This window comes from Equus caballus, chromosome 21, assembly GCF_041296265.1.
Source record: "Equus caballus isolate H_3958 breed thoroughbred chromosome 21, TB-T2T, whole genome shotgun sequence".
Classification (NCBI taxonomy): Eukaryota; Metazoa; Chordata; class Mammalia; order Perissodactyla; family Equidae; genus Equus; species Equus caballus.
The window spans coordinates 31,690,857-31,713,283 of record NC_091704.1 but is presented as its reverse complement, the minus strand read 5'-3'; the positions used below and the strand labels follow the sequence as shown (position 1 = coordinate 31,713,283).

General features: G+C 36.6%; 1 protein-coding gene across 2 annotated transcripts in view; it reads right to left on the bottom strand.

The window, feature by feature from the left end:
• The window catches only part of PLPP1 (phospholipid phosphatase 1), a 95,866-nt gene that overhangs the window by 42,054 nt on the left and 31,385 nt on the right, over window positions 1–22,427 (bottom strand). Inside the window, exon 2 of one of the 2 annotated variants that reach the window (XM_023625668.2) lies at window positions 21,875–22,029. The exons of the other annotated variant lie outside the window; for it this stretch is intronic. Coding sequence (XP_023481436.1) covers window positions 21,875–22,029 — 155 coding nt within the window. The remainder of the gene's footprint in view (window positions 1–21,874; window positions 22,030–22,427) is intronic. 2 annotated transcript variants of the gene reach the window in all.

Below are 22,427 nucleotides of genomic sequence, written 5' to 3'. Positions count from 1 at the left end.
AAGGTACAAAAGCAATTCAATGGAGAAAGGAGAGTCTTCTCAGCAAATGATGTTGGAACAACTGATCATTCATACATACACACACAGAAAAAATGAACCTCGACCTAAGCCTCACACTTTATACAAAACTTAACACAAAATAGATCATACAGATAAGTGTAATTTAGAAAACATTTAAAGAAAAGCCTTTGCAATAGGGTTAGGTGAAGAATTCTTAGACATTACACCAAAAGCACAGTCTATAAAAGAAAAAAAAACCAATAAACTTGATTCATCCCAGTTTCAAATCCCAGCTTTGTCATTTACTAGATATTGGACCTGGGGCAAATTACTTCTCTTAGCAAAAATTTTATCATCTATAATTAACTAATTAAATGAATATACAAATAAATATCTAATTACAAAATGAGCAAAAGACTTGAACATACATTTCACCAAAGAGGATACACTGATAGAAAGCAAGCACATGAAAAGATGTTCAACATCAGTAGCCATTACAGAAAAGCAAATTAAGGTCCTAATGAGATATCACTACACACCTAATTAGAATGGCTAAAATAAAAAATACTAGTATTGGGGCCCGTCCACTGGTGCAGCGGTTAAGTTTACACTTCCCACTTCAGTGGCCTGGGGATCGCCGGTTTGGATCCAAGGTGCAGACCTAGGCACTGCTGGTCAAGCCATGCTGTAGGTAGGCGTCCCACATATAAAGCAGAGGAAGAGGAGCACGGATGTTAGCTCAGGGCCAGTCTTCCTCAGCAAAAAGCGGAGGATTGGCAGCAGATGTTAGCTCAGGGCTAATCTTCCTCAAAAAAAAAAAAAATACTAGTGTTGGTGAAGATGCAGAACACTCGACCCCTTATACATTGCTAGTGAGAATACAAAATGGTAATAGACACTCTGGAAAACAGTTTGGCAGTTTCTTATGAATTTAAACAAACATTTAGCAAAAGATCCAGCAATCTTACTACTGGGTATCTACTCCAAAAAAATGGAAACTTATGTTCACCCAAAAACTTGTAGACACATGTTCATAGAGCTTTACTTGTAACAGTCAAAAACTGGAAATAACCAAGATGCCCCTCAATAGACAATGGATAAATAAACTGTGATACATCCATATAAAGGGATACTACTCAACAATTAAAAAAATAACACACTATTGATACACTCAACAACTTGGATAGATCTCAAAGGCATAACTCTAAGTAAAAAAAAAAAAGCAAATTTCATAAGGATATATACTGTATGAATCCATTTATATAACATACTTGACCGAATTACAGTGATGGAGAATACATCAGTGATTGCCAAGGGTAAGGGTTTGGGTTTGGGTTTGGGTTTGGGGGAGGGTGTGACTATCAGGAGATAATATGAGGAAGTTTCCCAAGAATGATGAATAGTTCTGAACCCTCATTGTGGTAATGGTTACACAAACCTGCACATATGATAAATTTCATAGAATTATGCACACACAAAAAAAGGTTGCAAGTAAAACTGGTGAAATCTGAATAAGGTCTGTATTTTCGTTAATAACTATCATAGTACTGTATTTTATAACCATTATAACTACATAATTATTACAACTATCATCATACTCCTGTACTTTAGTTAATAGGTAAATAATAATTTTGTCATAGTTATGTAAGACGTTTCATTGGGGGATGTTGGGTAAAGGGTACATAGTAACTCTGAACTATTTTTGCAACTTCTATGTGAGTCTAAAGTTATTTCAAAATAAAACATTTTTTAAATGTTTTTAAAATGCTGCTGATAGATCAAATAAGATGAAGACCACTGGATTTAACAACTTGATTTTTAACACGTTGCTGGCGACTGACAGAACTGTTTCCACGAAGATGGTGATTAGAGAATAGAATGCTTAAAATTCAGATTATGGAGGGGTTCATTACCGAGGTTTGTTATGGAGTGTATTTATCAGAAATGTCATCAACTAAGATATAACCACAGGAAGTAAATGGCTGAGACAGACAAAGGACAGGAGCTTTGAGGTATAAAAGAAAAGGGAACTGAGAATTTCTTAATAAATTTAGGGAGGTGGAGGATCACCTTATTCTTGAAAGATTCCCAAGGAGGCTACCAAACCACATCAAGTAAAACAAGCAACCAAGCATCCTTATAGAGTTGCTGTGAGGTCCAGAGAAAAGCTAATAAGCACTAAATAAGTAGTAAAGATAGAAAAGAGCAGGGAAAGAAATATAGGCAAAGCATTTCACTCCTATTAAAAGGTGAATGATTGGCAGTGCCCTTCTCCAAAGTACAATACGAGAGAGGTTTGTTATATGTACTGGAGCTAAATCAATGAACTCTGTTCTTAAGAACAAAGACAAACTTCAAGATAGGTGCGATGTTTGCATCAACAAAACAAACCCTTTTCCCATCATGGCTTCTGATAAATGGAAAAGCATCCTTTTTATAGTTAGAAAAATAAATATGAACAGATTAAGTGACTTGTATAAAGTTACAGTGAACTTTAGGAGTGAAGCTAAGAAACAGATTCAAATTCAAATTTTCACTCTTAAAGAGTCTAGATCAGGATTCAGAAATTCTTCCAGCAGATACAGGCAAGCTAGGTTGCACTGTTCTCTTTGATGACTGCTATCACACTAACCCATTTCCCACCACTCTTTCCTAATCCAATCTTCACCACCTAGACTCACATTGATAACTTTCAACCAAAACAAAAGAGCTTACAGGACTTATCCACATCCATCAAAACAGACCCACTCTATACTGAGGACAATAACGAACGTCAAAAAGAATGTGAACAACACAATAAGGCAGACTTGCTGGGGTTAAAATCCCAACTCGGCCTCTTGGTAGGTGTAAAAGAGAAATACCTACCAACCTCAGAGAGTTGTTACGAGCCGAGAAAGAATCTCTAACACAGTAGTAGTTCATACACAATAGACACTCAACAAATAATAGAACAAAACACAGCCTTCCATTTACCATACATGGCAAAAATTCTAAACCAAACAATGAGCATCCAAATTATAACATTTTCAAAGAGAATAATCAAAATTCTACAGTAAACAAAATGAGTGCCTTCCCAGTCACTCTTTTCGTCTCCTTGCCCAACGATATTAATACTGGGTCCCACAGAACAGAGTTCCACACTGGAAACAGGTGTCTACCGCTAAAATTAAACAAGAATATACTCCCTCAAGTTACAGAGAAACTAATTTGACAGGAATCTCATTTTTTCTCTCAAATTTTGATAGCTTCTAAAAGGACGCTTTCAGGTATATTAGAAGATTAATACTCAAGTAGAAAAATGTATCTGATTGGAGTGACGTCAGCGACATGACGGAGTGAGCTCACCCAGGACTCTCTCCCCTGCAAATTACAACCAAAAGGAGCACCTGCATTCCAACCAAAAATATCCTACTAATACAGAAATCATCAGAGACCCACAGCAGCCAAATGACAGAAGGCGGAGAAGCTGGAGTCTCCCTGGGAGAAGCTGGAACGGGGTAAGAGAGAACTTCACTCCCTCCCCTACAGACAGGGATCGCTGCGCAGGTGAAGGAAGGAGCAGGGGAGGGGCCGCACATCCACGGATAGTCTAGGACTCCCACAGACCCAAGCAGCAGAAACCCTCTAATGGGGGAAAGCTTTCATGTGTGGGGAGCCCATCAAGCCAACGCCCCAGGAAACCAGAGAGTGAGAGCTGATCAGAATACCAGTCTGCGCACCAGAGAAAGTGCCCCTCATCCCCCAACCCACGCTGTGCCCCGCCATTGCAGCTGAAGGCGGAGGGCTCAGAAGGCATGGCTCTCAACACCCATCTAGTGGCGACAGGCTATAACTGCAACCGAATAATAGCATTATGCACAAAAACCACTCCTCTACCATCCAGCAATTTATAAAAGCTCCAGACCAGAAGGAAAACAATAAAAACAGAGAAGTATGTCCTGAGGACGTGGAAATAGGTAAACTAAGTGACAATGAATTCAGAATAGCTATCATCAAAAAACTCAGTGACATAAAGGGAACTATAGAGAAACAAGTCAACGAGTTCTGGAGTTACTTCACAAAAGAGACTGAAACTATAAAGAAGAAGAAAATCAGAAATACTAGAGATGCAAAATACAATGGATCAGCTAAAACAGAATACAGACTCCCTGAATACCCATGTAGACACCATAGAGGAGCAAATTAGCATAATCTAAGATAAACAGGTTGAACGGCTCGACAAAGGAAGAAAGAGAACTAAGAATTTAAAAAACTGAAGAAAATCTCAGAGAAATAGCCCACTCAATGAGAAAATGCAATTTAAGAATCATCGGAATTCCTGAGGGTGTGGAAAAGGAAAATGGAGCACAAAGTGTGCTCATTAACATAATAGCAGAGAACTCCCCAAATCTAGGGACTGAGAGAGAAATGTGTGTGGAGGAAGCTTTCAGATCTTCTAGATTTGTCAATGTTAAAAGACCTACTCCAAGGCATATAGTAGTAAAAATGGCAAAAATGATTCACAAAGAAAGAATAATCAGGGCAACAAGGCAGAAGAAAATAACCTACAAAGGAACTCCTATCAGACTTTCAGCGGATTTCTCTACAGAAACCTTACAAGCTAGGAGACACTGGAATGACATATTCAAAACTTTAAAAGATAAAAATCTTCAGCCAAGAATACTCTATCAGCAAAAATATCCTTCCGATGTGAGGCAGAAATTAAAGCTTTTCCAGCCAAAGAAAAGCTAAGGGACTTCATAGCCACAAGACCACCCCTACAAGAAATCCTCAAGAAGGTCCTCATACCTGTACAAAGAAAAAAAGGGAGAAAGGGGTCACAAAATACAGAGTAGGGAGACACACAGATAGAACCAGAATAGGATAGCAAATATTCAACTATAGCATTGCAAAGACAATCTTAGCACTCTAACAACAAACTCACAACACAAGTTGGAATAAGAGATGAAAATAATAATTTAGGAGGGGAGGAGGAAAAGGACTGAATCAGTTTAGGCTAAGGAAGTAAGAGGCCACCAGAAAATGGAGTATGTTATGCACAAGATTCTGAATACAAACTGCAGGGTAGCCACTAAACTAAAAAGCAGAACAGAGACACAAAACATAAATAAGGAAAAAGCTAAAAAACCCAGCATAAGAAATTGCAGAAGTCAACGGGTAGGCTAAAGTGAAACAAACAGAAAGTGAAACAAAAGAAACACAGGAAAACCGGAAATGAGCAACAGAAGGACAGCATTAAGCCCTCATGCATCAATAATCACCCTCAATGTAAATGGACTGAACTCTCCAATAAAAAGACACAGAGTGGCAAGATGGATTAAAGAACAAGATCCAACAATCTGTTGCTTCCAGGAAACACACCTCAGCTCCAAGGACAGACACAGGCTCAGAGTGAAGGGGTGGAAGACGATAATCCAAGCTAATGGCAAACAAAATAAAGCAAGCGTCCAATACTTACATCTGACAAAGTAGATTTCAACATAAGGCAGGTAAAGAGCTACATAGAGGGGCAGTATATAATGATCAAAGGGACACTACATCAAGAAGAAATAAGGCTTATAAATATCTATGCACCCAACACAGGAGCACCAAAGTGCATACAGCAAATATTAACAAACCTAAAAGAAGATATTAAAAATAACACAAGGGGCTGGCCCCGTGGCCGAGTGGTTAAGTTCGCGTGCTCCGCTGAGGGGGTCCACTGTTTCGTCGGTTCGAATCCTGGGCGCGGACATGGCACTGCTCATCAAACCACGCTGAGGCAGCGTCCCACATGCCACAACTAGAAGGACCCACAACAAAGAATATACAGCTGGGTACTGGGGGGCTTTGGGGAGAAAAAGGAAAAAAAAATAAAATCTTTAAAAAAATAAATAACACAATAATAATAGAGGACCTCAACACCCCACTCACATCATTGGACAGATCATCCAGACAGAAAATCAACCAGGAAACGGTGGAATTAAATGAAAAGCTAAAACAGTTGGACTTAATAGACATATATAGAACACTCCACCCAAAAACAGCAGAATACACATTCTTCTCAAGTGCACATGGAACATTCTCAAGGATAGACCATATGTTGGGAAACAAGGCAAGCCCCTATAAATTTAAAAAAATTGAAATAATAACAAGCATCTTCTCTGATCATAATGCTATAAAGCTAGAAATTAATTACAAGAAAAAAGCTGAGAAAGGGACAAAGATATGGAGACTAAACAATATGCTATTGAACAAGTAATGGATCTTGAAGAAATTACGGAAGAAAAATCAAAAAATATCTGGAGACAAATGAAAATGATAACATGCCATACCAACTCATATGGGATACAGCAAAAGCTGTATTAAGAGGGAAATTCATTGCAATACAAGTACACATTAACAAACAAGAAAAATCCCAAACAAGCAATCTCAAATTATACCTAACTGAATTAGAGAAAGAAGAAAAAACAAAGCCCAAAGCCAGCAGAAGGAGAGAAATAATAAAAATCAGAGCAGAAATAAAGGCTATTGAAACAAAAAAGGCAATAGAAAGGATCAATGAAACAAAAAGCTGGTTCTTTGAGAATATAAATAAAATTGACAAACCCCTAGCCAGAATTACAAAGAAAAAAGAGAGAAAGTTCAAATAAAATCAGAAATGCAAGAGAATAATAACAACAGACTGCAGAAATACAACACATTGTAAGAGAATACTATGAAAAACTATATGCCAACAAAATGGATAACCTGGAGGAAACTGATAAATTCTTAGACTTTTAAAATATCCCAAAGCTAAGTCAAGAAAAAGCAGACAGTCTGAACAGACCAATCACAAGGAAGGAGATTGAAACAGCAATCAAAAGCATCCCAAAGAATAAAACCCCAGGACCAGACGGCTTTCCTGGGGAATTCTACCAAACTTTCAAAGAGGATTTAATACCTATCCTTTTCAAGGTATTCCAAAAAATTAGGGAAGATGGAACACTTCCTAACACAGTCTACGAGGCCAACATCACGCTGATACCAAAGCCTGAAAAGGACAGCACGAAAAAGGAGAACTACAGGCCAATATCACTGATGAACATAGATGCAAAAATTCTCAACAAAATTCTGGCAACTCGAACTCAGCAATACACCTAAAGGATCATACTTCATGATCAAGCGGGATTCATAGCAGGGACTCAGGGATGGTTCAACATCCACAAATCAACCAACGTGATAACCACATCAACAAATTGAGGAATAAAAACCACATGATCATCTCAATAAATGCAGAGAAAGCATTTGACAAGATCCAACAGCCATTTATGATAAAAACTCTGAACAAAATGGGGACAGAAGGAAATTACCTCAACATAATAAAGGCCATATATGACAAACCCACAGCCAACATCATACTCAATGGGCAAAAACTGAGCGCCATCCCCCTGAAAACAGGAAAGAGACAAGGATGTCCTCTATCATCACTCTTATTCAACATAGTACTGGAGGTTTTAGCCAGAGCAATTAGGCAAGAGAAAGGAATAAAAGGAATCCAAATAGGGAGGGAAGAAGTGAAACTCTCACTGTTTGCCAATGACATGATCTTATATATAGACAACCCCAGAGAATCCATTGGAAAACTTTTAGAAATAATCAACAACTCCAGCAAAGTTGCAGGATATAAAATAAATTTATATAAATCAGTAGCATTTCTATACTCGAATAACAAACTAACAGAAAAAGAACTCAAGAACACAATACCATTCACAATCACAACAAAAGAATAAAATACCTTGGGGTGAACTTAACTAAGGAAGTGAAAGACCTTTATGACGAAAACTACAAGGCTTTTCTGAAAGCAATGAATGATGACATAAAGAGATGGAAACACATTCCATGTACTGGATTGGAAGAATAAACATAGTTAAAATGTCCATTCTACCTAAAGCAATCTACAGATTCAATGCCATCCCAATCAGAATCCCAATGACATTCTTTACATAAATAGAACAAAGAATCCTAAAATTCATATGGGGCAACAAAAGACCTCGAATTGCTAAAGCAATCCTGAGAAAAAAGAACAAAGCTGCAGGCATCACAATCCCTGACTTCAAAACATACTACAAAGCTACAGTAATCAAAACATCACGGTACTGGTACAAAAACAGGTGCACAGATCAATGGAACAGAATTGAAAGCCCAGAGATAAAACCACACATCTATGGACAGCTAATCTTCAACAAAGGAGCTGAGGGCATACAATGGAGAAAAGAAAGTCTTTTCAACAAATGGTGCTGGGAAAACTGGAAAGCCACATGTAAAAGAATGAAAATTGACCATTCTTTTTCACCATTCACAAAAATAAACTCAAAATGGATCAAAGACCTAAAGCTGAGGCCTGAAACCATAAGGCTTCTAGAGGAAAATGTAGGCAGTACACTTTTTGACATCAGTATTAAAAGGATCTTTTCGGACACCATATCTTCTCAGACAAGGGAAACAACACAAAGAATAAACAAATGGGACTTCATCAGACTAAAGAGCTTCTTCAAGGCAAAGGAAAATAGGATTGAAACAAAAAACCACCCACTAACTAGGAAAAAATATTTGCAAGTCATATATCCGACTAAGGGTTAATATCCATAATATATAAAGAACTCACACAACTCAACAACAAAAAAATCAAACAACCCGATTAAAAAATGGGTAGGAGACATGAACAGACATTTCTCCAAAGAAGATATATGGATGGCCAATAGGCACATGAAAAGATGTTCATCATCTCTGTTCATCAGAGAAATGCAAATCAAAACCACACTAAGATATCACCTTGCACCCATTAGAATGACAAAAATAACCAAAACAAATAGTAACAAATGTTGGAGAGGTTGTGGACAAAAAGGAACCTTCATACACTGTTGGTGGGAATGCAAACTGGTGCAGCCACTATGGAAAACAGTATGAAGATTCCTCAAAAAATTAAAAATAGAACTACCATACGATCCAGCCATCCCACTACTGGGTATCTATCCAAAGAGCTTTAAATCAGCAATTCCAAAAGTCCCATGCACCCCAATGTTCATTGCAGCATTATTTACAATAGCCAAGACGTGGAAGCAACCTGAGTGCCCATCAACCGAAGATTGGATAAAGAAGCTGTGATATACACAATCGAATACTACTCAGCCATAAAAAAGAACAAAATCGTCCCATTTGCAACAACATGGATGGACTTTGAGGGTATTATGTTAAGTGAAATAAGCCAGATAGAGAAGGACAATCTCTGTATGACTCCACTCATATGAGGAATTTAAAAATGCAGACAAAGAGAACAGATTAGTGGCTACCGGGAGAAAGGTGGGGTGGTGGGTGGGCACAAAGGGTGAAGGGGTGCACCTACAACACGACTGACAAACAATAATGTACAACTGAAATTTCACAAGATTGTAACCTACCATTAACTCAATAAAAATTAAATTTAAAAAATGTATCTGATTGAACACATTTGCATATTTAACTAAACACATGATTGGTGCATTGTGCTTTAAAACTCCCAGAGAAAATCAGTGAACCACTAGTCCATTCTCCCCGCTCTTACCGCCCTGCCAGTGACCCCTGCTTACATTCCCCCTAGATAGAATAAGATCCCAGATTGGATCTCCCCCATCCCCACCCAGCCCTTTAAGCCAAGACAGCCGTTGGAAAGTCATTTAATGACTAAAAAGATTCCTCACTGCTGCTACTTACCCTGGTGCGAGAGAGGCAGCAACTGGGGAACTGCCTTCTGCGAGCAGCTTGCCCTAGTATCAGGCTCTGAACTGATGCTGACTGTTCAGAGTCCAAAAACAGATGGAAAAACACAAAAAGTTTTCTTGCCACAAGTAAAACAAAATTCCATTTCTTGATGTTAGAAAGACAGGTTCATGACAAAGCAGTAAAGTGCCATTTTTAAGAAAGATACTATCTCATTCTTATTCTAAATATGAAAGCTTAAAGATAACTGACAAAAATGGTGGAGAATTTTTTTAATTCTTATTTAAAGATGAAGCCCAAAGGAATTTGGCTACAATAGAATATTAAATGATTTTCCAGAAAGCCAGATATGCGACAAGTTATTTGTAGCTAAAGGGAAACACTGAAGTGTTTCATGAGTGGCTTCTTCCCAGGACACTACTTCTGCTCACACTTCACAATTACTGAATAAGGTGATATTCAAAATCGCTGTACTGCATTGGACATGTTTATTCTTCATGGCTTGCATCACCAATCCTGCACTCCAATCACAAATGAGTTAGTTTCACACAAGAAGTTCTAAGCTTATGCTTTTAACCTTAGGTCTTGCTCCTCAACAAAAACTAAATTTGGGATTTTCAAGTATTTGTTTAAAGTAACCACATAAGATGACTAAGAAACTAAATAATTTAAAATCAGCTCTCATTCAAAGGCCCATAATCCCTTATTCTAAGACCCAAAGCCCTCAAAATCCTAGTTCTTTTGTAACATTTGGTGCCAAAACCCAACCCGAACTTATCTAATGGCAAAACTTAGCCTGAACAAATGAAGGAACCACCCTAGCCTTTACCTACCCCAGTTAGACTAGTCATATTTCACTGTATAAATATTAATGTGTTGATTATGAGGTACTGTCCTAGACCTTGCTGAGGGTGTTACATAAGGTATATGAATCATATAACCTTTCAAAAATTCAAAAAGTTCTGGCTTCAAGAGTTTTGGATGATGGACTATGAACCTGTATCTAGATAAAGTCTTTACTATTAAAAGACGCTTCTAAATTCAACCTATTATTTTTCAGAGAGCCAAAACATTTTTAATGTATTAAAGATCTATTGCATAATAAAACTTGAAACAGTCCCTTAGGTCCCTTAGATAAAATGCACTAAATATATCCCACACATATATTTTCTTAATTATAGGACTGTAAGTGCCACAAGATTTCAGTTCCTGTTTGGTTTTTTTTCCATTATAAAAATACAGAAAACTTGCACTGAATTTGTAAGTACTATCATGCTTTCTAGATTTAAGTCTTCACTAGATTATTAAGTCTTATAAAGTAAAAGTTTATTCTATTTATTAAACTATCAACCAATTTTGCACTCCTTTTCTTTGGTAAGAACGAATTATCTCAAGTCAAAACAAATACTCTTATGAGTTAACAAATAGATAAATACTATGAATCGCAGCCCTGAAATTTTACTTTTTATATCTTATCAGATAATCCAATTCCTAGCAATAAATATTCACTAACTGGGAGGATAATCATTTGTAGCACTCATTACTAATAGTATATAGCCAAAGAACACTGACATTTTTACCAAACTTTATGAGCAAATTTTTTAACATTTTTTTAAACACTGATACACTTTATTTCTTAAAGCAGTTTTGGTTTATAAAAAAACTGAGGAGAAAGTAAAAGATACACTCCCTCTCCACAACCACCACGCTTAATTTCCTCTATTATAAACATCTTTCATTGGTGTGGTACATTTGTTATAATTGACGAACCAATATTGATACATTATTATTAACTAAACTCCACAGTTCACGTTGGGGTTCATTCTTCATGTTACACAGTTCTATGAGTTTTGACAAATACATAATATCATGCATCCACCATTACATCATCATCCAGAATAATTTCACTACCCTAAAAATCCTCCAACTACTCACTCCTCTTCTGTCCTCTCCCCAAACCCTGGCAACCACTGGTCTTTTTACTGTCTCCCTAGTTTTGCCTTTTCCAGAATGTCATATAGTTGAAATCACAGAGTACGTAGCCTTTTCAGCTTGGCTTCTTTCACTTAGCAATATGCATTTAAGGTTCTTCCATGTCTTTCTATGCTAGATAGATCATTTCTTTTTAGCACTGAATAATATTCCATCATATGGATATACCACAGTTTATCCATTCACCTATTACAGGACATCTCTGTTGCTTCCAAATTTTGGCAATTATGAATAAAGCTGTTAAAAACATCTGTGTACTGGTTTTTGTGTGGACATAAGTTTTTTACTCATTTCGGTAAACACCTAGGAGCAGGACTACTAGATCGTATAGTAAGACTATGTTTAGTTTTGTAAGAAACTGCCAAACTGCCTTCCAAAGTGGCTGTATCATATTACATTTCCACCAGCAATGAATGAGAACTTCTGTTGCTCCACGTCCTCACCAGCATTTGGTGTCATCAGTGTTTTGAATTTCACCCATTCTAATAGGTGTGTAGTGCTATCTCACCAGTTTTAATTTACAATTCCCTAATGAAATGATATTGCACATCTTTTCATATGCTTATTTGCCATCTATACATCATCTTTGGTAAGCTGTCTATCTGTTCAGATCTTTTCCCCACTTTTTGACTGTGGTGTTTGTTTTCTTATAGTTGAGTTGTAAGAGTTCTTTGTATATTTTGGATACAAATCCCTTATCAGATATGCGTTTTATAAATATTTTTCCCCAGTCTATTGCTATACACAGATCAAAAGTTTTTAATTTTAATGAAGTCCAACTTATCAATTATTTCTTTCATGGACCATGCTTTTGGTGTTGTTATCTAAAAACTCACTGCCAAATTCAAGGTGCAAATTTATCTTTTGATTATAAAAAATTGTCAAAGAAACAACATCTGGAGTTCAACCAATTTCTAAGGACCAAAAAGGTGAAGTACACAACATCCCCAGCTAGAGTTTTCAAAATAGTATTTATGAAACATAAAAATAAATTCACAAAATATTCACACAAATGCCTTCACTTCACTTTTATCTAAAGTATGACAGATGACACTCCCAAAATAAGTCATACTGGGATACTCTGCTTTCAAACTCTTTGGTCCGCAACAGAAAAATACAGATATCATCATGTTAATATTTTCATATATTCAGATGAAAGGTTGGTAAAAAGAAAAAAAAAGATTTGTCCTGTTTTACGAAAGGTTATGAATTAATGGAAAGGAGATAAATTTGACCTTTTTCATGTATTTTAAAATAACTGTATAATAATCTCATTATATCCATAAAAAATATATTTGTTTAGCCATTTTGCCAATTCAATGTTTAACAAATTAAAAAATTATACAACTTCTGCTTGAAAAGGGAGGGAGGGGGATGTAACTCTGATTGCAAGTTTAGATCATAAGAAGACAATTGCTGGTGGTAGGCAAAATGAACATCTTAATTTCAATTGTCTTCTTATCACATATAATTCACTGATGAAGCTCATTTAGTAGAAGTAAGAGCTTTCAGGGCTTCTCAAAAATGAGTTACCATCTAGGAATAATATTTAACCCATTCAAATCTTGCAGATTTCTCAAGATATATGCAATAGAAAAGTTAGAAGATAATTTCTACTAATTTAGTAGACCTGTACTCGGTGTGTGAACCAACAGCTCTTAACTACTTAATCTTAGCAAAGGCATTCCATAACATGCCCTGAAACTATTTTTAAGACTTTATGACCAGCAATTTTTCCCAATGAATCCCCTAAAGAGCACAGCATTTAAGGAAAATAACCATGGAATTCAGTAAGCTTGGCTAATGTGAAACTAATAGAGCTTCAGTTTTCATTATTGGCAGCATACACTCAATATTTATATAATTTTTCTTTCCTTTAAGTTCATCTGACATAAATTAAAATTCATCAAAAAACATTTTCAAGTGTTCTGTAAAATGGATGTATGACAAATACTCAATAAACCAAATCTACACATTACCTCTTCCAAAGGTAGCATGAAAAGCAGTTTTTTTGTTTTGGGGGGGTTTTTCTGCCAAGGAAGATTCGCCCTGAGCTAACATCTGTCGCCAATCTCCCTCTATCTTGTATGTAGGTCACCGCCACAACATTGCCACTGAGGAGTGGTGTAGGTCCACACCTGGAGAACCAAACCCGGGCTGCCAAAGCAGAGGCACACCAAACTTAACCACTAGGCCACAGGGTCAGCCCCGAAAAGCAGTTTTAAACAAAGAAAAACATCTGTGATTACAGCAAATTACTTACAGATGCATTTGGTATTACTTTATTTTGTGACAATTATATAAAGAAAGAGTGCTGGAACAACTGCTCATAAGAAGTGATTGAATCAGTATTTTCTATAACAACGTAGACAAGAAATGCAGCTCTACATGGAAATAAGTAAACAAGAAAATAAAACTTTTTTCCAATCTAAGAAACCAAGCTCCATAATATTTTATTTCTTAATTCAAATAGACATTTCCCCCATATTTTAAGATATCTGTAATCAGGATATATATTCAATATAATAGTGTCCCATTATTTTCCTGAAAAGCTGTTTTAATGAGGCATCTGAGATTAAGAGATGACTTGGAAACACATTTCCAAAAAGTTAAGTTGAATTTTCATGGTAGTAATTATTATTAAACATAAATGACAATCTTATTCCATTTCACATTTAGTAGCTTTTCATTAAATTTTTCTACCTATATTTACCAAATATCTATTACATACCAAGCAGTGTGCATGGCACTGAGGATACAATGGTGAGCAAAGCAGACCATCCCTTCCCTAGTAAAGTTTATTGCCTTGTGCCTATTGGGGTTAAACTGGGAAAAGGCAGCACAGCACCTATGTCAACATGGAACAAGGGGTTACAACAACCAAGTATGGACAATATACTGTTTTGATACCAGCTTCCTGGACTACCACAGGGAAAGAGTGGCTGGAGAGACTTGCCATGCCATAAAAGCCAACAAACACCAATGTCCTCCTAGAGTGCAGCAGGGTATTTATGGCCACTTTCGCCATAAATAACACTTTACTTTTATAGTACCTCACAGTTAATAAAAATAATAAAAATAAAATAATAATGTTAATAAAAATAAACATCATAACTCATCCATACCTTCTTCCTCAAGACTAGCAATTTATAACCATCGAAGTAGCTACTCAAAAATAATAAAAATTAGGCCTCACTTATCTTCTTCGAGACAGTCACCTTAAAAAAATATTTTTCAAACTATATGCCAGAAAAAAAATTTTCAGAAAATCCATGTATCCATAGTACATGATCTCCCTCAACTTCCCAAATATTATCAGATCTCAAACTTTACAGATGCAGTATTCCATAACAATTCAACCAAAAAAGTTATCTTGTACTGTCTTTTTCCTGGGGCACTAATAAAAGGAACAAAAGTGATTTTAAAAAATAAACTTGAAAGCAATTAGACTACCAAAAACATAGAAAAATATTTTTTCCAAGTTATCCTTTAATACTGTGAATAATCTACTTATTACACTAATAATACTTGGAGCAAAAATCTGAGGAATAAACAATGCTAGAAAAACACTAAGGCTGAATGCCATAAAAGCCAGACATTTTTTTGTTATGCTAACCCACACCACACCAGTTGAAAAGGATAATCCAAAGTATTTTATTCTAAATTTTGGTTTAAGAGGCTATTGACATTTCTGTGTTTTTTAGAATAATCACCTAGAATGACTTCACTAAAATCTCCAAGCAAAAACTGGAACAGTGCACATCCTAGAGTAAGAGAATGTTAATAGCCAAACACTTCAAACAATGGAGACATAATAGGATTTCAAATAATGGATATTTTTAACAAACTTAGGGTAAAGGTCTTTTGCACATTAAGATATGCTTACACAGATGTTCTTCTATCATCAGCTAATAACAATATATAATACAGACTTAGGATGAAGCTCATTATTCATGATAATAAATAGTGACAAAGACTCTCTGCTTGTCCAAACTTTAGTAAGGCTCCTCTGAGCCCTCTTCTCAACTAGGCTTCAACCTCGGCCTTCTGTGTCCATGCCGTCCTCGCTGGGCCTACAAAGGCCAGTATTAGCAAGAATCCCCAACTCGTGGTATCTGATCATACTTGATACCTGATCAAGTTCCTTATCCCCCACTTTTGATGTCTAGGTCCTGGTATGCCTTTAACAAGAATCCCGTTAGGTCAGTTTAGCAAGAATCCTCCTACCCTGATGTCTTCTCTTAGCAATTTTCCAACCACTGACCCCCAAATGCTCCCCACACGTCCTTGCTACATTCAGAGTTGAGCTCCATCTCTCACCCCTACTGCAATAGTCTTAAATAAAGTCTTCCTCACGGTTTTAACAAGAGTCAGAATAATTTTTTTTTTTAACAATAGGAACCTTGTTAGGGAGAAAACCTCCAATTCCTCAGTAAACTTTGGTTGGCAGACTGAAAGAAGGGAAAAAACTAAAACTTCTTCTTAAAATTAATCTATATTAGTGCAGCCCAGTGGCATAGTGGTTACATTCACACACCCTGCTTCAGCAGCCTGGGGTTCGTGGGTTCAGATCCCAGGCATGGACCTACACACTGCTCATCATGCCATGCTGTGGTGGCATCCCATGTACAAAATGGAGGAAGACTGGTACAGATATGAGCTCAGCAATAATCTTCCTCAAGCAAAAAGAGGAAGACTAGCAACAGATAGTTCAGGGCCAAGCTTCCTCACCAAACATCTATATCAACCAACATCTGCGTGCTGAACTGTGTTCACGGTACCTTGTCGATAGATTAAAAGATATAAAGACGTGTAAAAGAATTGGACTGGCCTTTGTCTCTGACTCCTGGAAGAGAGACTCTAATTCTTGGAATTTTCTGAGTAATATGAGTACCTTTGTTATCCATGAACCTGTTGGATCACAGTTGAGTTTACGCTAACAAGATGACTCAGGACAGGGTCTAGGCACCAGAAAGACCAACCAAGTTATTAGATGGATGAGGTTGTGAGCCCCAGGGAGGGAAGGGGGGCTACAGATTGAGGTTCAATCACATGGCCAATGATTCAATCAATCATAACTACACAATAAAAACACTGGACATTAAAGCTTGGTGGAGCCTCCTGGTTGGTGAATACGTCAGTGTGCCGGGAAGGTGACAAGCTCTGAATGAACTGAGAGAAGGTACAGATGCTCTGCATTCAGGCACCCCTAAACTCTCAGACCTCGCTCTATGTCTATCTTCATTTGGCTAGTCCTGATTTGTATCTTTTATAATAAAACTGTAATCATAAGTATAGAGCTTTCTTAAGTTATATGAGTCATTCTAGTGAATCATTAAACCTGAAGGGGTCATGGGAACCTCCAAATTTGTAGCCAGCTGATCAGAAGTACAGGTGGCCTGGGGACCCCCAAACTTGTGGCTAGCATCTGATGTGAGGGTAGTCTTGTGGGGGAGGGAGGTCATGGGAATCCCCTGGACTTGTAGCCAGTTGGTCAGAAGTATGGATGGCCTGGGGACCCTCAAACTTGCAATTGACACCTAAAGTGAGAGCAGTCTTATTGGAGACTTGACCTTAAACCTGTGGAGTCTGACACTAACTCCGGGTGGTTAGCATCAGAATTGGATTACTCTATACTGCAACATGCAAGACAAACTTTCTATCTTCAAGGAATTGTATGTTTATCTGTAGGTCCACTCAAGCCCACAGACAATCCATCACTGCTAAAAGAGCCTAATCAGCTACATAGGTTGCTGAGCCCCAGAATAAGGAGTTTTGATTTTGACTTATCGTACATTTTCAAAATATTATTATTTGAATCTTTTCTTTTGGCACTGTCTTGGAGACAGACAAAACTAACCTACATACAGAACAGTTACATTTCTAGAACAACTAGGTGAAGATGGATATATAGTTAAGGCAATTACACTTCACATTTACCAAAACGAAATTGGGATAGTTTCTAGTGGGATTTTAAAATTTAAAATAGCCTTCCTTATTTGAAAAATAGTATGTGTTCAAGGTTGGAAAAAAATAGAAAATGTAGAAAATAAAATGAAAATAATCTCATATACTAATAATACCACTATTCAGAGAGAACCATTAGTACTCTTTTCCCTCCCATCTCCACTTAACATATTATAAAGATCTGGGGCCGGCCTGGTGGCGCAATGGTTAAGTTCACACGTTCCGCTTCGGCGGCCCAGGGTTTGCCGGTTGGGATCCTGGGTGCAGACCTACACACTGCTTGTCAAGCATGTTGTGGCAGGTGTCCCACATATCAAGTAGAGGAAGATGGGCAAGGATGTTAGCTCAAGGCCAGTCTTCCTCAGCAAAAAGAGGATTGGCAGCAGATGTTAGCTCAGGGCTGATCTTCCTCAAAAAAAAAAAATTATAAAGATCTTTCCATGTCAATAAATATCCTCAGAAATTATAAAATGGATGAATGATCATAACATTTCATCACTGGGGTAAATCATAAATAGTCCCTTATAGCTCAAATAATTTATTTCCAATTTTCCTACTATAAAAAATAATGCTGTGATAAACATTCTTGTAACTAATTCTCTGCATGAAACTATTATTTTCTTAGAATAAATTGCTTGAAGTATAGTTTCTAAGTCCAACGATATATTCTTTTTAATATCAATTTACACCCTTGCCAGCTTTGTGTATGAGAATACCTGTTTTCTACACTTGACAAGCTGGGAAAGCTCTTGCCTTTGCCAGTGTAACAGGCATGTTCTCAGCGTTGCTTTAAAATGAACTTCTTTGATTTCTTAAGAATGTTAAATCTTTTTAAATATTTTTTGTCAATATTTTTCTTCCACTGACAACTTTCCGTTCATGCTCTTTTTGTCCATTCTGCTTTGGGACATTCATGTTTCTCACTAATTCATATATAAAGGGATTAAGCCTTTTTCACATACATCCACATACATTCCTAGTTTGTCATGATGCAGTTCAGGTCACTGTGAATAAGACAATGTCTCTTTAGGAGCTTTATAAGACAGTCACAAAAAAACATTGACTATATTATTATTTTAAGGCTAAACATTTTTACTAAAAGGTTCTATCATGGAATAATAAGGACCTAAGTAAAGCAACTACTCACAGTCAGTACTCAACTCAATGTAAAATAACCTATTAAACACAGATTAGAGTTTTCTATTCCCAAGCTATATACATTTTAAACTCTAGAAAATGTATACTTATTCATTACAACATAAGGATTTGGGATTTAACACTAAGTTTATTGTTACTATCATTACTCTGAAAGTCTGCATACAAATTCAAGCTTTTGCCGTTTTCTAGGAATGTAAAAATTTACAAAAGTAAATGTATAAGGAAGTGCAGAAGAACAAGGTAAACCTACATAAAGCCAAAAGAGGAGGAAAAGAAATTTGGTGTCAAATAAAAAATGGATCCTTAAAACAAACTTTAATGCAAAAAGCATACAAATCTATAGTTTTCTGAATATTGCATCTTTTTTGATTAGCTGATGAAGAAACAGTACAGAATCTATTTTTTTTAAGATTATGAACCTTAGATTGTAAAAAAAAAGTCACTGCTTTAAAATGTTCTATCATCCACAATCTTATTATTCATCATCGAATTATAAAGTATGTGTGTGTATGAACTTATATCAAACATAAACCACTTACAGAAAGCAAATTCTCTTCTACATCTGATGCTGTGTATATGTATATATATTAACTATTTTAAAAAACAAACAAACAAGTCTACCCTAGGAATTTGCAGGAATCCCTTTACTTTTTTTTTTTTTGAGGAAGATTAGCCCTGAGATAACTACTGCCAATCCTCCTCTTTTTGCTGAGGAAGACTGGCCCTGAGCTAACATCCGTGCCATCTTCCCCTACCTTCTATGTGGGACGCCTACCACAGCATGGCTTGCCAAGCGGTGCCATGTCCACACCTGGGATCCGAACCAGCGAACCCGAGGCCACCAGCGCGGAACGTGCACTTAACCACTGCGCCACCAGGCCGGCCCCTACATATTTTATTAATTAATCCACAAGTCACCAGCACATTTAAGGCCCAAAAACTGGCCAAATACTACTTCTTATTTTAATATAAATAAATTCGACTTAAAATATCTTTCCAAGTCACTCCTCTCCAGTAGCAAACTCATGGGAATTAATATCAAGGATTCAGATCAAGTCTTTTTCTACTTTTTTTTAAATTTAGCTTTACTGCTTTTAATTTAAGCTGCTTGATATTTATAATAACTCAAAAATATCTGTTATAAAAGTAAGTGAAAAACAAGGCAAAAAATTGAATTTGTAGTTTGCTCATAATGATCTAAAAAACTATCCACCTAAAGAAAATAACATCAAAATGTTAACAGTAGTTATCTTCAGCTAGTAGAATTATGGAGGATTTCTTTTCCCCTTTTCCTTTATAACAGATTTTCTTAAATACATAAATGAATATGTATTATTTTTATAATTAAACTTTTTTTAGAAAAAGATAAAATGTACCAAGTCAAGTAACTAAAAGCAACTCCTGATTCTCAAGCAATTATCTCCTCAAATCAGGGGCAGTGTTTAAAAAAACTTTATCTGGTAATAGTTGCTCACAATAATAACTACAAAAAATACCTTGTACTTCAAACAAGTGCAGTAACATTGTCTATTATCATCTAAGTGGCAGTACTATATGCTTTCCTGCACATTGTTTCATAAGCCCAAAGGCTAAAATAGAAGTTACCAGTTACGGTGGAACTTATTTCTTAGTAAAAAAGTAAATATCTTCTTAAACTAAATCCCAGATTTTTCTCCCCTTTTACTCCTATAAAAGTAGTTATAGGGGGCCAGCCCCGTGGCTGAGTGGTTGGGTTTGCGCGCTCTGCTTCGATAGCCCAGGGTTTCAGCAGCTCGAATCCTGGGCGTGGACGTGGCATCACTCATCAGGCCATGCTGAGGCAGCATCCCACATGCCACAACTAGAGGGACTCACAACTAAAAATATACAACTATGTACTGGGGGGCTTTGGGAGAAAAAGGAAAAATAAAATCTTTAGGAAAAAAAGTGGTTATAATCAAATCAGAACATGTAGACTATATATGGAAATATGTAGTATATCTTGGAACATAACAAAATCCAACTCCCCTTCACCTTCAGGATACTGTACTAATGACCATCAAAAAAATAAAAAATCTGCTAGCTAAAAAGAAAAAAATGAACTTAGATATGAACTAGTAAACCAAAGAACTAGGATATTAATTTTAACCTATTTGGAAGCACAACAGAGAAAGAAAAGCCAGCCTGTCCTATTGTGGAAATAAGGCTGCTGAGTTTGCTAAGACAATACAATTTTTTTAAGTCACCTATCTGGGGAAGACAACTGACAAGAGCCAGGGGGTCAAAGGAGAAATACAGCATGACTTGCTGCACTCCCAAGACGCTCAGAGAGGTAAATCTTTACTCAGCTCCCCTTCTATTTCCAAGTCACATAAAGAGACATAGGGTCAAGTTCAGGAATCAGAGCCAAGGATAAAGAAAGTAAGCACAATATCTCAAGTGCCAATCTTAACCTAGCTTGTGAAACTTAACCTGGAAGGAAAGTTGTCAGTTATCTAAAATAATGAAACCCGATTTTATCCTACAAACTGGTGGACTATTTAAAAGACAGGACAACTTTTAGTCTCCATGTATTCTGAGGATTTTATTTTGCATATGTATTTACATTCTTAGTGTTGAGTTTTCTCAAATTTAATAAAGAAATCTATCTCCTTTTTCATAGCCTCAATTTCCATTTAATAATAAGATTTAAAAAAAAGTATAATCTTAGTTTCAGCTCTACCATAAAATAGCTTACTGGGCTTGAGGAAGTATCTGGACCTAAGTTTCTCCACTGTATACCAAAAGGAGCTGGCCCAAATAACTTAAACGACCCCTTCCACTCTAAAATAATCATTCTATAATTGTTCATGACGGCATCAAGCTGTTTTGGGTAACATTCCCCTTTAAGTAGAGAAACAATGCCCCTGGATTAAAACAGGGGGCAGACTCCTCAAGCAATCATTCACCACATTAACACTGGTGAAGACAGTACTGTGGATTCACCCCCACCCCAACTCCATCACTTTATCCAACCTCCAGCACAACAAACCCATCACTACCTACTTATTAATTTACTTACAGAGGAAATGGGTAAACCAAGCCCCACTGTGCTGAGGACAGTGGTTGTGATGGTACCATCATGGTACGGATACTGGATGCTGTTGTCTTTACAGAAAAAGCCTCTCTGAAATGGATATATTTGGCCCAAATTTAGAACAGCCATAGGCATGGAAGCTGTTGGGGAAGGGAAAAAAAGACACACATGGTTAAGTTCAATTCACTCTGTTAGGAAGTAAAGTCTACTGAATGGGATGCAAATCTTAACCAAATTTTGCCCTTTCTGAAGAAGGATCAATACTCCATAATATCCAAGAGTGAAGATTGAGGAAACCATGCAGCATTAGGTTGTCCACATCAGTCCCACTTTCAAGTAAAAATTCTCTTACTTGCGTTGACCTCTGATTTTAGAGACAATCAATAAAAGAAACCCAAAGGGAAGAGAAGAAAATTGGCCCAAGGTAAAATAAAGTTGGGAAAACAAGAAGGCTTTATATTTTATATTTTGTAACCAATTCACCTTTAATTGAATTGCTCAATATCTTAAATATGTTTAAGAAGAAAAGGGAAAACTC